This window comes from Gadus macrocephalus, chromosome 7, assembly GCF_031168955.1.
Source record: "Gadus macrocephalus chromosome 7, ASM3116895v1".
Taxonomy (NCBI): domain Eukaryota; kingdom Metazoa; phylum Chordata; class Actinopteri; order Gadiformes; family Gadidae; genus Gadus; species Gadus macrocephalus.
Window position 1 is genome coordinate 1,637,413 of NC_082388.1, and position 16,801 is coordinate 1,654,213.

Below are 16,801 nucleotides of genomic sequence, written 5' to 3' on the forward strand. Positions count from 1 at the left end.
ACATTTTCCTTGCATAATCTTCAGTCAGTGAATGTGTATGATCTTTATTAATCTTTATTATCTGAATGGGAAATGCAATATTTTAGGATCGATTCACCGTTAAACGTGTTTCTAATAACATTTCTAGCGAGAAATATACTTTTTACTTGCATAATCTTCAGTCAGTGATTGTGTCTGATCTTTAGTTTTATAGTTATTAGGAAGATTTAATCGGCTCGCTCGCATGTTTCAACGACGTCAGGTTGCTAGGGACGCTGCTTTCGCTAAACTAGCAGCTCACGTGTTTCCTGCGTTTGTGTTATTAAACCGTTACTTTATGTAACTTTTAATGATATTGTAATAACCACAGGCGAGGTATTGAGCGAAGTAAGCTTGATAGCAGGTTTATTGGATTCCACAATCGGACAGGCAGGCACAGCTCCACTGGAAAACTACAACAACCAAAACTCCCGCCCGGAAGGAAACCCCCGGAACCCCCCCCTTAGAAGGCCCGCCCCTTCCTCCCAAACCCTGTGACGTGAAACACGTTTATCTGAGAGCCAACCCAGTCGCCAAAAGCATACGTTGACAGTGTACGTTTTCGTGAACACTGGATTACGTTGCATTTCAACATAAAATAGCGTGTTAGCACACACACACACACACACACACACACACACACACACACACACACACACACACACACACACACACACACACACACACACACAATGCATTTCGCTGCTAAAACAACAACTTGGGCTGCTTCTAGGACATTTTGGGTGGATTTTGAACGGTATGTGGGCAGGACGTTTTTTGCAGGCAGGACCTGGCAACCCTGCGCTGTTGCCCGAGGTGCAGAAATGCTCCGGAACAGATCTATATCCACCATGGCCAAAATAATTGTCATGAATAGCATGAATAGATTCATGCATTATCATTCAACTTGAACATGTGTTTTTACAGTATAGAGCAGTGATGGGCAGTAACGCGTTAGAAGTAACGCGTTACTGTAATCCAATTACTTTTTTCAAATAACGAGTAAAGTAAGGGATTACAATTACAAAAATAGTAATTCGATTACTTTTACTTTCCCGCAAGCATCCTGCGTTACTGCGTTGCTAAACCGTGATTTATTTTTTCCATTGACAGTAAAATAATTTGGGATTTTGCCGTATTTGCTTTGTGAGACTGTCTCGTGACAATGACGTAGCCTATAGCGGCGCGACGTCTAGAAGTAAACAACACCAACGTGTGTGCAAGACATGGAGTGCGAGAGAGAGAGCGAACATGGAGCATTTAATTCATGGAAGTTCAGACATTACTTTGAGTTTGACTCGGTAAAAGAAGGCATAATGCTAGCTATGGGCCAACTTAGCCTATCGGACAGCAATCAGTGCACTTGCAAATGAGTGCCTGCAAGTAGCCTATAACCGATCGTGGTGTGACATTATTTAACCATCAATCTACCGCAAATATGACCAGACAGATGTACATTGAACACATGATACACAAAGCACACCGTCCAACTCGGCGAATGCCGACAGACAGCCCACAACAAGCCAAACATCACCACGGCGGGTGTGCTCTCTCTCTCTCTCTCTCTCTCTCTCTCTCTCTCTCGCACGCCCGTACTACACAATCACTCCAACTTATCAAACTCCAAGGCTAGGCTGCTTCACTAAGACCACAACTAACCACAAGGCCTTGATCATAAGCATGCAGTATGCCGAAGCCGAAAAGGACACACGCAGTCGCACACACTCATCTTACAACAATCCGTTTTATCATCAACATTCAGTCACTGCAAAGATTTAAAGGCTAGCCTCTTACCAACACCAAAAGTATGTGATTGAGACAGTATTGTTCGGCTTTCGCTTGCTATCCGTTTTTAGTATGACTTCTCAACATTACGTCTTTCTTGTGTTAGGCGCACATGGCTAATTTGCATACGTGCACAGGATTGGCTGGCTCCGCAAGGCAAATAATATAACATATTTAACTATCTTTCTATCCGTCTATTTATTTATCTATCAACGCATGGGTCTAGTTTTAATGTGATGTATTATGTGTATGTCCAGTCAGACTTGTTGTCTCCCTTGTTCTATGTGGTCTTAGTAGGCTATACTGTGTGAGCCGAATCACCTAAATGAATTCCCGACGTGTAGTTTGGTAAAGACTTGACTAGGCTATTTATCTATCGAGGCTATTAGTTAACAATTATTCGCCAAAGGCTAAGTGAATAGTGGGGAATAGCCCCCGAGACCGAAGGTTTATTTGTTGTTATCAGCTGACATTTTGGGATGAAAACAATAGAGTTTGAGATGTCAATCATGGGATATTGCCCAATATCCCGAGATAGCCAACCAATCAAATTGCGCCATTTTAGGAGATTCACGTGTAGCATATAACTATATATAATATCTATGTATTTATCTATGAAACACATCCTTCCACACACAGTTCAAACACATAGGCCTACTCTTTGACATTAGAACAGCCTAATGACATGTTAATAGAGACTTTGGTTTTAATTATTTTATTTCTGTATTTTATTTACATCTATTCGAATGAAGGTGTGTGTATACACACCAAAACAATTTTCTTTAAATGAGAGACTGTTGCATTTAATATATATATTTTTTTGCAATGTGCATCGTTAAAAAGATTGAGACTAATACAAACAAGTTTTTAAAAAAGCGCATACAGGTTGTGTATAGTAGATAGTGTGTTTTTGAAAAGTAACTAAGTAAAGTAATTAGTAAAGTAACTAATTACTTTTGAAGATAAGTAATCAGTAAAGTAACTGGATTACTTTCTTGGATAAGTAATCAGTAATCAGTAACTAATTACTTTTTCCAAGTAACTTGACCAACACTGCGTACCACCCACCCCTCCCCCATTCTAGAACTACTCATCCAAATGTTCTAATTGTTGCAAATTGTTGACGGCTACTATGTGCCGTATCCAGATGGATTGGTTCGCATCTGTCTCGCGCTATTAACATTCATTTTTAAAAAACTGCATTCAATTTTTATTTATTTTATTTTATTTTTTTCTGGTGGGGACAAAATGAGTCTTTACGAAAACTGGTGGGGACGCGTCCCCGGCGTCCCCGGGGTAATCGACGCCTATGAGCTCAGCTAATACTCATAATGCAGATCCTAATCCCCTCTTTTAAGTGTACCCACCCAACCTTTGACCCAAAATGTCCACCATCATCCTTCTTAATCAAGTAAAATAAGAATCTATATATATATACATATATATACCCACTAAGACTAAGTGGGTATATATATACGTATATACAGGGTGCGATTTGCCGGTGGGGATGGTGGGGATTATCCCCCCCTCTGGTTTACACGTCCTACCCTCTGCTGAATTATTTTTATCCTCGGTGGGGATAAAAATTATCCCCCCCACCCAAAGTATTTTCACCATTACATCGTAATAATTAACAACCAAAATACACAGGGTCCGTCTTCATTTTGATTGTGCTGTGATTTTGATCTACCGGGAGCGATAGATGGGAGAGCTATCCAGCCTTTTGGAGAGGTGGCCAAAAACCCATCCCGATCCACCAAGGAGAGGGCAAGATGTCAGGGTATACACACTAAAATGACAGAGTGGCTTTTTTTGGTGGAGATGGCACTGATTAAAGATGCGCTGGAGATTCTACAGGCCCTGTCACTTTTCCTTCAGAGGAGAGACGCAACAGCTGTCCGTGCCAACACTGAGGTGGGCGTGGCACTGAGCGCACTGAGATCAATGAGGAAAGCCGACGGTGTGAACACAAAATGCATGAGGGAGGAATTTGAAAAATCGTCCACATTCAAGGGGGTCAGTGTGTCTCAGCCAGGTGATGGGGGCCGTCGCAAGGCAGAGGTGTTTCGCGAGCGATTTTTCGTCTCCCTGGCTGACAACATTGAGCGCAGGCTGGATGACAACGGGATAATCTCTGCCGCCGCCGTTCTAAATCCATCAAACTGGCCATCTGATAAAGACGAGCGCATCCTCTACGGCGATGAAAAACTTCTCGCCATACACAAAACTCTTGCTGTTGAGGCCGCAACCAGTCCCATACTACTGAAGGAGTTCCATGAGTTTAAATGTCACGGTGTTACAGGAGAGAGCATGCGCAAAGTTCTCACCGCTGTCTCCACGCTCCCAGTGTCCACAGCCGAGTGTGAAAGAGGTTTCAGCGCCATGAACCACATTCTTACAGATGGCAGAAACAGAATGAATGTGTCCACACTTAAAAACAATATTAGCTATGAGAAAATATTTCTGCAAATGCAGTGGTTAAGTTCACGTTCAAAATAGGCCTACCGCCTACGTTATGAAGCCTAAGTGTAAGGTTTAAACTTTAGATACACAAGGTCACAAGATCAACTGTTTTCATAAGTTTTCACACTGTTGTGTGGTTATTTTTCCTGAATAAAATGTTTCTCAAAATTATCCCCCCCTCTGGTTTTTTCACAAATCGCACCCTGTATATATATATATATACCCACTAAGAGATGTCCACTTCTTACTTTTATTTTATTTATATTGTATTTTATTTATTTATTTATTTATTTATTTATTTATTTATTTATTTATTTATTTATTTATTTATTTATTATCTTATCTTCTATGCTTGTAGGGTTAGCTTGTAGGGTATTTATATTTATATTTCTATTGTATGGAGCACCTGGAACAACAATTTCCCCCCGGGGATCAGTAAAGTATTTCTGATTCTGATTCTGATTCTGATATGCATATATATATATATATATATATATATATATATGTATACATATATACACATATGTACACCGCAGTGCCTGGACTATTCAACAGGAACAGTGTGTGTGTGTGTGTGTGTGTGTGTGTGTGTGTGCGCCTTGGCCCTTATCTGAATACCTGCCAGCAAAGGGTGTAACATGAGGAAGGAAAAAAGACAGGAAGAATCCAACCCAACGAGATTCTCTTGAAGTCTCTTTTAAGGGAAATGAATAAAGTAAATAAATCACCCTGCTATTATAGAATCACAAGCCAGTATAACATGCTAACCCTTACTGAGTACTCTGCAGACTGTGTACTCTGTGCTCTGATTATTCTGTACTCTGAGTATCTTGTACTCTACTCAGTACTCTGCTCTTCTGAAAAGAGAAATCATCCATCGATTGTCTAGGCTACATTCTACTGATTCATAAGTTCATACTGAGGCAAATCAAGTGTTCAGTTAAACAAGGTGGTAATGTCTTTAAAGGATGGAGGAGGATTGAACATGGAGGTGTTCAGCAGAAACAGGGCAGAGGAGGCCTTTTCTACTTGATGTGCTTCTATTCATGACATTATCTGTCTCTTTATTGATAGCATGGTATCTATGTTCCTGTTGGTTCTGCTGTAGAGAAGCAGCTGACTCAGTGACTGAGTGTCTCTACAGGCTGGTTAAACCATCAAGTGTCTCTTGGTTTTCCTCTGAGCTTCTACTCATCACAGCTCCCTGTCCAAAGTTCATATTTGAATGAAGTTATTATTCTTGGATCAGCCGCCTTAGCATGTTAGTCTGGGAGGAGTATGAACTGGTCCAACTGGTTAGACTTAATTTCCTGGATACGAGTCGGACGGTTTGGTGTGGCTCACTTCATAACAGCAGGAAGAAGACTAAGGTACTGTAGTCCTCTCTGATCCGTGATAGATCAAAAATAACTTTGAATCCCATCAATAGGGTGATGGTTAGTTTCCTGTAAAACCACATGGTTAAAAACGAAGGTCAATGTATGGATGAATTTCTATTCGTCAAAATGAATAGTGAATCATTTTGAGGATTCCTGCTCTGCAGAATACTACCTGTTAGACTGTGGGCATTGGGGATCGAACCGAGAACCCTCCTGCCTAGAGTCAAGGGTCAGGTTGAGGTTATACTAACTGTTTCCTCTGATTTAGGATTTTGGTTCTTAATCACAAGTGTCTTGTGGTGACTTTAAAGGTTGTTAGGACAGAATGGACGGTTGTTATATTTGTAGTCCGGTATTATGATTACAATATTTGGACAGGAAGACGGTCATCTTGGTTAGTGAAGGTGTTTAGATCATGGTGTTTAGATGGGCCTAGATCATTCGGCTGTAGTGTAGGCCTACTCTATATCTGAGAGCATCACTCGTGTGAGAGGGACGTGACCTCGAGGGGAATTAGCACTGCCGCCACCGCCTCAACACATAGGTCACTGGTGACGACTGGTCCATATTCTTCAGCTCAGCCAATCCCACTGACATCCTCTCACCAGCAGGCGGTGCTGCAGTAGACCTTTTCAAGTGTTTCAAAATGGAGTGTGTGTCAAATCATTTGGTTTACTAGTCTAAAGACGCTTAAATGGTTCACTTACGCTTGAAGCTAAACGTTCCACTTTACTACAGCTGGAGTGGATTGAATCACAGACTGCAGCAGAGTAGACCGTTTGCGATATTTTAAAGGGTAGGATGCTATACGTGGCAAAGACTAAGGTGTGTGTGTGTGTGTGTGTGTGTGTGTGTGTGTGTGTGTGTGTGTGTGTGTGTGTGTGTGTGTGTGTGTGTGTGTGTGTGTCAGTGGCGGCTGGTGGTTTTTAAAGTGAGGGAGGAAGGACTGCGCGCTTGGTTGCCATTGGCCTGCTTGCACTGTTGGTGTATGGTGGCATAAGACTCAAGTTGTTTCAGGGTGTTTTGGTGAACTACAAAATAGCAGGGAGGGAGTTATGTGAACAAAATGTATACAAAGCCACCAGTGGCATCACTGTAATTTGAGAAGGAAAGGATGCAAAGCATATTAGTCAAATCAGGCCTACTATTGATTTGTAAAAGTAAATAAAAAAATCTGGGCCTATTATTGGGCCTATTTTTGCCCTCACTGACTGAAGTTATTTAGCTATGTTTATTTTCAGTTACAATTGCTTGTAATGCTACCAGTAAGTCATGCGTACCTAGCAAACCATGTAGCACTCACAACACTGACGTTGCCATTACTTCTGATGACCTTGATTTTGGGAAGTGGTCTACCTCTTTCTGAATGAATGGAATGGTTTTTGTAATAAGACGTTAACAATGTCCTCCGTTTCCAATGTTTCCATTGTGCATTTAGGATCTCGCTATCGCAGATTTCACTTACTCTGCGTCTCTCAGACTGAGCAGCACCGCGGCAATGCAGACCGGGTTTGTTATCGACAGCGTTGCCAGATTGGGCAGATTTCCCGCCCAATGATAGTTTTTCATGGTTAAAAGTAGCCCAATTGGGTGGAAAATCGGACCAATCTGGCAACACTGCTCAACATCCATGGATCCTGCTTATTGGTTCATAGCGCAGACGGATAGATTTTTGCGCGAATCAGACCCCTTAAGGTCCCACCCACTCAGAGGAGGATTTTCCTCCTCTCTCCCATTGAAACCCATGTTATCCACCGGCCGCCAGTACTTTCGGGAAAATGAATGGGAGTGGACGGCGGCGGAAGGAGGACGTTCCTCCCTGAAGTAATTGTCAATAGGCGATAGGGGGTGCTAATGTCCCTTTACCCAGGGAAACGAACATTATATATTCAAAGGCAATAAAGTAGTCATATTTAAGGGCATTAATTCATTACAATAGTCGGGCCAATCAAATTTTTTTATTCTCAACAATGTTAGGGAGGATCTTCCTCCCTCTCCTCAATGGAGAAGCCTCCACTGGTGTGTGTGTGTGTGTGTGTGTGTGTGTGTGTGTGTGTGTGTGTGTGTGTGTGTGTGTGTGTGTGTGTGTGTGTGTGTGTGTGTGTGTGATGGAGTGTGTGTAAACCATCGAGTGTCTCTTGGTTTTTCTCTGAGCTTCTATGCATCACAACTCCTTGTCCAAAGTTCATATTTGAATGTTAAGTTATTATTCTTGGATCAGCCGCCTTAGCATGTTAGTCTGGGAGGAGTATGAACTGGTCCAACTGGTTGGTTCATAAATTCCTTGATATGAGTCGGACGGTTTGGTGTGGCTCACTTCATCACAGCAGGAAGGCGACTAAGGTACCGTAGTCCACTCTGATCCGTGATAGATCAAAAATATGAATAACTTTGAATCTCATCAATAGGGTCAGGGCCGGCGATCGGCATAGGCAAGCTAGGCGACCGCCTAGGGCGACAAATGCGTTGGGGGCGCCCTCTGGTGGCGCCCTTAATTAAAAAATATATCAATTAAAATCCGTTCGCGAGGGGGCGTGGGAGCAATTGTCAGGGCGGCCCGAAACCGTCAGCGTAGCACCCCCCCCCCCCCCCCCCCCCCCCGCTCGCAAGACCTGTCCAGGGCGCAAGTTGATTTCGAGTCGCCTAGGGCTCCGAAACGGCCAGCGCCGGCCCTGAATAGGGTGATGGTGAGTTTCCTGTAAAACCACATGGTTAAAAACGTTAGTCAATGTATGGATGCATTGCTATTTGTAAAATTTGCTATTGAATCATTTTGAAGATTCCTGCTGTGTAGAATGCTACGTGTTAGACTGTGGGCTTTGGGAATCGAACCCAGAACCTTCCAGCCTGGAGTCAAGAGTCAGGTTGAGGTTATACTGACTGTTTCCTCTGATTTAGGATTTGTTCTTAATCACAAGTGTCTTGTGGTGACTTTAAAGGTACGAAAGATAGAATGTACAGTTGTTATATTTGTAGTGTGGTATTATGATTACATTATTTAGACAAGAAGACGGCCATCTTGGTTAGTGAAGGTGTTTAGACGTCATCTTCCTCCTCCATCACCACGCCCCCTCCCGATTCCTCAGGTCCATCTCTGCCAACCTGCTACAAGTTCCACGGACTAAGCGCCGGACTTGGGGTGATCGGGCCTCCTCAGTTGCTGCCCCCACCTTTTGGAATTCACTCCCCTCCCACATCAAAGTCTCTCCAACCCTCTCTTCTTTCAAATCGGCACTCAAAACATACCTTTTTACACTAACCTTCGCCACCTAACTCCCACCTTATTCTTCATGTTTAACCTCTGTTTTTCTTTTATTCCAAGTCTGTCTCACATAGTTTTGATAGGGCAATATGTAAAGCGTCTTAGAGTACCATATTAAGCGCTATATCAATTTCCTTTATTATTATTATTATTATTATTATTATTATTATTATTATTATTATTATTATTATTATTATTATTATTATTATTATCTTGTACCGGGTCTTGTTCTCTGTGGGCCTGCATCACAGATCTGGTTGTGATGTCATTCCACATGAGGAAGTCCATACATGGTCCTGCCTTCAGAGTGGGTTAACCAGCACAGGCAGCAGCTGGTACGATATCTACATGGTGAAATTTATCTTATTAGACACTTTTGAAGCCCATTTGGACCTTCTGTGTGGAATGATGAATAGTTATGAAATAGGGTATTAGAAACGTCTGGGCAGCATCTCCACATCTTTCCCCTCGTTGAGAATGAGAGGGTCTACGTTTAGGAAAGACCATCCTGCCTCTTATCCAAAGAGACAGACAACCGTCCCCTGGGACCAGTAATACACAGCTCATATGAGAGCAGAGAATAATGACTGTGTGGCCGTAGAAACCTTATGGAGTTGTGTTTGTGTCCAGGTCAACGGTCTACTATGGATGAGGAGAGAGAGGAGGGGGGTCCTACCTATAGGACCACTCTGTCTGGGGAACATGGCCGCCGGAGCAAAGCTAAGAGGTAAGAAGAGGATCTCTCTGTCTGTGACTGTTGTCCATCTCAGAGCTCAGCAGTGGTACATCATGACTCCATCATTTGTGTGTGTGTGTGTGTGTGTGTGTGTGTGTGTGTGTGTGTGTGTGTGTGTATGTGTGTATGTGTGTGTGTGTGTGTGTGTGTGTGTGTGTGTGTGTGTGTGTGTGTGTGTGTGTGTTGAAGCCCAGAGAAGCAGCAGAGAGCAGACTCCCCTGGACCCAGCTGTGTCTCCATGAAAAGTGACCGCTCTATGGAACATCCTGTTGGGTTTAAAGATGGAAATCAGTCTATTGAGAAGAGGTGAGCCTTTATCAGAGATCATAAAGATACAGCTTCTATCAAACGTCCATAAATCCTGGTTCTTGTTTTTCTAGAAGAGTCCAGCAGGAGAGACCAGACTCCCCTGGACCCAGCTGTGTCTCCATGAAGAGTGACCACTCTATGGATATACCATGGCGTTTGAATGATGGACGCCCCTCCAGAGAGGAGAGGTAGGGGTTTCAAACAGACGATCTAAACAGACCTGGTGGTTGTCATCAGGGGCGTCAGCTCACCCAATACCATACAGGGGCACAATAGGGCACCAAAAAAAAATGCGAGCGCTCAAAGAGCGCGAGCTAAAAAATTGTTGGGCAATTATTTATTTAAAAAAAGCATGGGCACAGATAATTAATGCAAGCACGCAAGCAAATATTTTATAGCACTTATTTCATTTTCAACTTTGAGACCAACGTGTGCTTGAGCTGCTTAAGCCAGCCTGCTTATTTAAGCATGCACTGGGCTATTTTTAAAAGCAACAGCGTACAAAACAGCTTCCACCTCCGAGTGTTGTATTCTGTTATAAATTGCGCTAGTATAACATCGGTGCCATTGGTTCCAGGCAACTTGAGAAGATGTCTTATACAGTATGCCGATAGCTAGCTAACTAAGCTGACAAGACAACTTGGATACCCCATCACGGGATCATCACCCCCTGAAAACACGAACGTAAAGAATCGAGAAACACCATAAGATGGCATGTAGTGTGAACCCGACATTTGTGATCTTTCTCCGATCAACAGGTCCAGCTTAAACAGTTATCGCTACAGTTTAATATATTAGCGAACTGTCTGGCTGCTATAGCATAACGACAGACGTGACCACATTAGCTAATAACACCACTTCAGAGACGCCCATTCACCTTATTTGATGAAAGGCATACACATTTGTTAGACATTCTATGCTTCCAGAGGATAAAAATGTAACGCTTACTGTTTACTTCACTTCACGCCGGCCGGAGTGAATGGTCGCTGACGCTGTGCTGGACAGGTTCAAAAAGTCGATATCAAGGAGAATGATTCTCTCCTCAGTGTGTGCATTCGTCACGTACATTTCATTGCAGCGGCCGGCCAATGAGGGGGGCACCATGCATTCTATTGACGTAATTCAAATAGTAAATTTCTTCAGGGTGTCAAATTTTGTACAATCAATGTTTTAGTGTGTCTTTACCAGACATGGGGGACTCGAGTCACATGACTTGACTCGAGTCAGACTCGAGTCGCAAATTTGAGGACTTGAGACTTGCTTGACTAACACTGATAAAAGACTCGACTTGACTTTGACTTGGTCTTCATGACTTGAGACTTGACTTAGACTTGAGACAGATGACTCGAAATGACTTTTCTAAAGTTAGATTATAGGTTGGATATGTGATTTGCGATACGCCAGCAGATTTTGAAAAGACGCAACTCAAATGGTCCTACCCCCTCTCCTTCAACGCTGACTCTGACTCCACCCATTCCAAGTACATGGACGCGCAATCACACAAGAGCGCGAACACAGATGCGCGAGAGTGGGCCAGGGCAAGCTAGCTAGGTTGGAGTTTAGGGTTGTATTCTAGCGCTAGGTCCAAATGTGGGTTAGCTCGTAAACTAGCTCCAGTAGCTACCGCAGGATAACAACATGCTTGCTCTGGCACGAGCTTTGAGTACGTGCACGAAGAGGTCACGCGCGGGGGGAGGGGGAGTGCAGTACGACCGTTTGATTGACGTACTTACTGTCCAATGCCACTCGGTGTTTCTGAAAATCATTGGCTGGAGTTTTTCGAGCCCTGCCCGTTCCACAGATGATTAACTTGTTTAATTTTCATGTCAGTAGGCTACTTCTAACTCAGTGGTTTTAAGTGTATTTTTGTTCAAGGTGGAGGTACGAGTTATAGCAGTCCCTGCATCAAGTGCACCTCTTGAACGTGTGTTCAGCCATGGTGGGGTGATAATGTGACCGCATCATTCAGAACTCAGTGACAAAGTACTGTCAAATTATTTTTTTTGCAAATGCAATGCATTGTAAGTCGATGTATGTTGCGAGGCAGCAAGATTGCTACCAGCTTTCAGGCTTGTGTATTACTATTTCCCCTTCCTACAGTATGTGTATGTGATATTACTTTTGAAATATTCTTTTTTTTCATGTCTGATGCCATGTGTTGCAAATAATATTCTACAACATGTAGGGAGATTGAGTGATTGACTTGAACTGTTGTCGTATACAGCTACCTAGAGGTTATATTTGATTCTGTTCATAGGTTGGAGGTAATGATCATAAAAAAACATTTTCAAACTATGCACATAATGGTTTTGGAATGTTTTGAATAGTTTGAGTTATTGTTATTGTTAAGACATTGTTATTGTTAATGTTGAAATAAAACTCAACTTATGAACCACTCTCTTTACCGATTTTTAAATGTGGAAACTGGGTTAGATCGTCATATTTTTGTATGACTTGACTTGTGACTTGCTTGACCTGAGCAATGACTTGACTTGTGACTTGCTTGATTCTCACCACAGTGACTTGGGACTTGCTTGAGACTTGAAGGTTATGACTTGAGACTTGCTTGTGACTTGCACATGAATGACTTACCCCCACCTCTGGTCTTTACTAGGAGGACTAGTACCGTGTTTCTTAAAGATAGCCTAAGATATGACGAACTCCTGGCTCTGTGTTACAGGCAACTCTCCGGCTGCAACATGCTCCGAGTGGCCGCAAGTGGATTCTAATTACTCTGTCCGTATGTCGGACTTAAATTCTAACGAAAGTGGTAGTCTATAGGCCTATTTTAAGAAAAAAAAATGCAAGCATGCATTCTGTAGATTGCCAGATGAGTCAGACTTAAATAAAAAAAAATTAAAGGTATAAATAAATTAATGAATTAAAAAATCAGTGCCCCAGGCATACCCAGGCACCGCAGATCCACAACGGGGCACGTGCCCCGGTGAAAAGGGTCTGCCGACGCCGATGGTTGTCATCAGACTCTACTGATACTGATGTCTACAAGTCTGGGGAAATATAATTGCGTGTGTGTGTGTGTGTGCGTTTGTGTGTGTCTGTGTGCGTTTGTGTGTTCCCCATAGACACCAGGAGAAGTCAATGGTCACTAGTGCTCAGTCTCTACAGCAGCATCAAACAGAGCTGATCAAGGTGTGTAAATGTCCACCAAGCCATTTGACTTCAGCTCTCCATTATCATTAGAAAGCATCTCTTGTCCAGCTGGACGTGAATCCAGAAAAGATGCTTCTGATGTCCTCAGTTAGTTCAGAGTAAAGATCTCCTTGATGTTTCTTCTGTCACAGAGGGCTGAGGAAAACGCACACGCTTTCCTTGACAATGAGCTCAAGAAGCTCTGGAGGGTTCTCTTACCAGATTACCCACAATGCTCAGAGAATCAGAGGGAGGAGGAGGAGGAGGATGGTAAGAAGGAGGAGCAGAGGAGGCGCGCCATACAGGGAGCGGTGGACATCACAAAGCTCTGCCTGATGGAGATGAACCAGGAGGAACTAGCCGACACGCTCTGGGGCGGTAAGAGACTCTTACATACAGAGGAATTACAGCTGAAGTCCTAAGTAAAACCTCAACTATTACCCATCAGCTCAACTAAGTACCGTGTAGTTGTAACTATTTTAGGGTACTTCCTAGGAAATTAGGCAACCAATTCTTAGAAACACCTATTATTTCAAGTTACAATTGTAGTGTTCTAAAGTTTATGTTGGTAACGATTTAATGATGTACTATCTAGAAATTAGCATAGTACTTTCCAATAAATTACTTTTTCTTACATAGTTATTATTCATAACTACACCCATTTAGAAAGTGTTTATTCAATTGACCTTAGAAACTATGGAATAACTTACCTGGTAACAACCTCCGGAGGAACAGTTTTCCTCTAGTGTCATGGTACATCTTCTTTAATACTGGGCATGAAACTGTTTTTTTCCATGGTGTTACCACGTTATTACCACATAATTTCTAATAGATACATTCCATTGTCCATGCAGTAAACTGGAACTTGAACCATGAACGTTCTGCAACGTTACTAAGTAAAACATGACAATTTACCCAGTAAATAAGATGAAACTGTACTGTAAAAGGAAGCCTCGTTTGTTTCCATGGTATTACCAGGTTCTTACCATATAATGTGTAATAGATACATTCCATTGTCCATGCAGTAACCTGGAACTTCTACCATTTTCGTTCTGAAACGTTACTAAGTAAAACATATCAATTTACCCAGTAAGTAAGCTGAAACTGTACTGTCAAAGGAAGCCTTGTTTGTTTCCATTGTATTACCAGGTTCTTACCATATCATTTGTAATAGATACATTCCATTATCAATGCAGTAAACTGGAACTTCTACGTTCTGCAATGTTACTAAGTTAAACGTGACAATTTACCCAGTAAGTAAGATGAAACTTTACTGTAAAAGGAAGTCATGTGTTTCCATGTTATTAACAGGTTCTTACCATATAATTTGTATTAGATTATTCCCTTTTCTATTCAATCAACACAAACTTGTACCATGTACATTCTGCAATGTTACTAAGTAAAACATGATAATTTACCCAGTAAGTAAGCTGAAACTGTACTGTAAAAGGAAGCCTTGTTTGTTTTCATGGTATATTACCAGGCTCTTAACATATAAGTTGTAACTGGTTATTCCCTTTTCCATGCAATCAACACAAACTTGTACCATATATGTTCTGCAACGTCGTTCACCAGTTAAGCACTTTAATTTTTGTCATAAAACCCCAAACCACTGTTGATGAAAGGCATATTAAAATTAAACAAAATCAAAGGCTAATCTTTCAAACAATGCATATCTCACAAACAGGCAGTGAAAACTTAAAAAATCGGACGAAAAAAAGAGCCGTCCACATCAACTCAATTTAAGTATGACTGATGGTGTTTTGATAAAACATATGACAGTGTTATGGCAAGCGACCAAAATGCAGGCTGCTTCAACCTCTACAATTTGAATAAGTGGCAAATGCCAAGCAGCAATCCGCCCATGGGCATGGGCGTCAGTTTGATTTAAAATGTGCTGGGGACAGAGACGCATTCGGAAGTGCATTTTTAGAAGTGCTGGGTACAATGAGGATGCACTCTTTTTTCTCTCTTTAGTCCCGGTAATGAAAGGTTCTGAAAGATGGCATAACCATGTAGCTAATTACTAAGGAATAAAATGTATACAAAATCTGTCTGGCACCTTTTATGAAGAAAACGTTTTCAAAAAGCATCGGACATATGACCCACTATGTTCTGCTCCATGTATCCAATGTTGACAACGTGACATGATATGGCTAAGCTAACAACATAAACAAGAGGAGCTAGGAAAGGAATTTAACTGCGTGTTTAAGTTCAGAAGGGCCAATGGTGTGGCTACATACAGCACTACAAATGTCGTCAAGATTGAAAAAGAAAAAAATATTTGTTGCACAGCTGAACGCTGTATCACATCAGGAGCTGGCTGTTCTCAATTCACAACACGCATTCCATCAAAACTAGCCTACATCAGGCATTCTGACCAAAACTCATGAACTCCCACCAACAATTATTCCAGAATTCAAAAAAAGCAAGAATGACCAAAAGTCACTTTGTGTCAACAAGAGACTGACTCCACCGACTATCAATTGCAAGTTAAAACAGCCGACCACTTGAGTGCAAAAAACACAAAAGTCCTCGCCACAGCACCAGCAAATCTTAAGCAATAAATATCGCATCTTACCTTTATTTATGTGGCAGTGGTCTGCAGATGCATCCCGTGGTTTAGCACCACATCCATTCAGTTCAACAGGTTATCGTTCTGATATAGTCCATGGTACTAGCAACCTGCTCTGGTGCTTCTTACCTATGTATTCAGGCTAAAATGACTTGATTGTCTGATGCCTCATCATCCCAGCCAAAGAGTATTGGTATTATTAGTAATGGCTACTTGCCAAATCGAAAAAATAACTTCACACAGTGTGTCTTTTTCCAATGTATTTGTTTAATTCGTAGCGTTGATCTGCAGAGAAATAATTCGCCAAAGTCGTTGACGTCGCTTAGCAACCGAATGTAGTCTACATCATTGAGAAGAGTCGTGTAATAAGTAAGGGATAATGTATAGAATGCCGGTCATTATCGGGAAAATAAGCCCAGACAGGGCGAACAGGACACCGACGCGCAGCGAGGGTAATTGCTTCCCACTGAAGGTGCTTAAATTCGACCGGCGACGTTCTATACACAGGGCTCTCAACTCTCACGCATTCGGTGTGAGACACACGCAATTCAACCCATGCACACGCTCACACGCCACACTTCGTATTTCTCACGCAGAGAAAAATTACCAGGATAGCGCCCACCAATTTCGGCAGCTATTTCCCGTACGTAGGGTAAACAGACGTCCTCTTTTGCCCGGACATGCCCTCTTTTGGACACAAAATATGTGGCGGAATTTAAAAATCGTAGGGGATTTTATTAAAGCCTCACACATGTTCACATTGAATTTGCGTTGCGTTTCCCTGGGTCGTTCACAAACTAATTAGGCTACGCCCTCCCCTACTCAGTTCTGTTTGCTTTGCATTGGTGGAAGTGAGAAAGGGGGAGTGGTTAAATAGAGCCTTCAGATTGGACGGTTTGACTTACTTAGGTACCGTCATGATTTGTATTTTTTTTTTTACCTTAATTGTTTTATAGGGACAAGAATTTCTCCTACAGGGGATTGATAAAGTTCTATCTATTGAAAAGAAAGAAACACTTTAATACTTTACACACTTTACTACAGCATCTACTGAATGCCACAGATATATTTTAAGCATTGGACTGAATGACACATTAATATATACTTATGTTTTTGCAAGTTTG

General features: G+C 42.0%; 2 protein-coding genes across 21 annotated transcripts in view; one reads left to right on the forward strand and one right to left on the reverse strand.

Moving 5' to 3' along the window:
- LOC132460630 (NACHT, LRR and PYD domains-containing protein 3-like) overlaps window positions 1-16,801 on the reverse strand; it is a 521,671-nt gene that overhangs the window by 216,818 nt on the left and 288,052 nt on the right. The window lies entirely within an intron of this gene.
- Window positions 1-16,801, forward strand: part of LOC132460633 (NACHT, LRR and PYD domains-containing protein 12-like) — a 272,380-nt gene that overhangs the window by 85,563 nt on the left and 170,016 nt on the right. For 16 of the 20 annotated variants that reach the window (XR_009526396.1, XR_009526397.1, XM_060055383.1 and 13 more), the window contains exons 2-4: window positions 9,538-9,634; window positions 9,833-9,949; window positions 10,024-10,140. Coding sequence is in view for 18 of the 20 variants with exons in the window: in XM_060055383.1 (XP_059911366.1) it covers window positions 9,552-9,634; window positions 9,833-9,949; window positions 10,024-10,140 (317 nt within the window). In the remaining 2 variants the exon portion in view is untranslated. The remainder of the gene's footprint in view (window positions 1-9,537; window positions 9,635-9,832; window positions 9,950-10,023; window positions 10,141-16,801) is intronic. The other 4 variants (XM_060055385.1, XM_060055386.1, XM_060055387.1 and 1 more) reach the window with 4 other exon arrangements.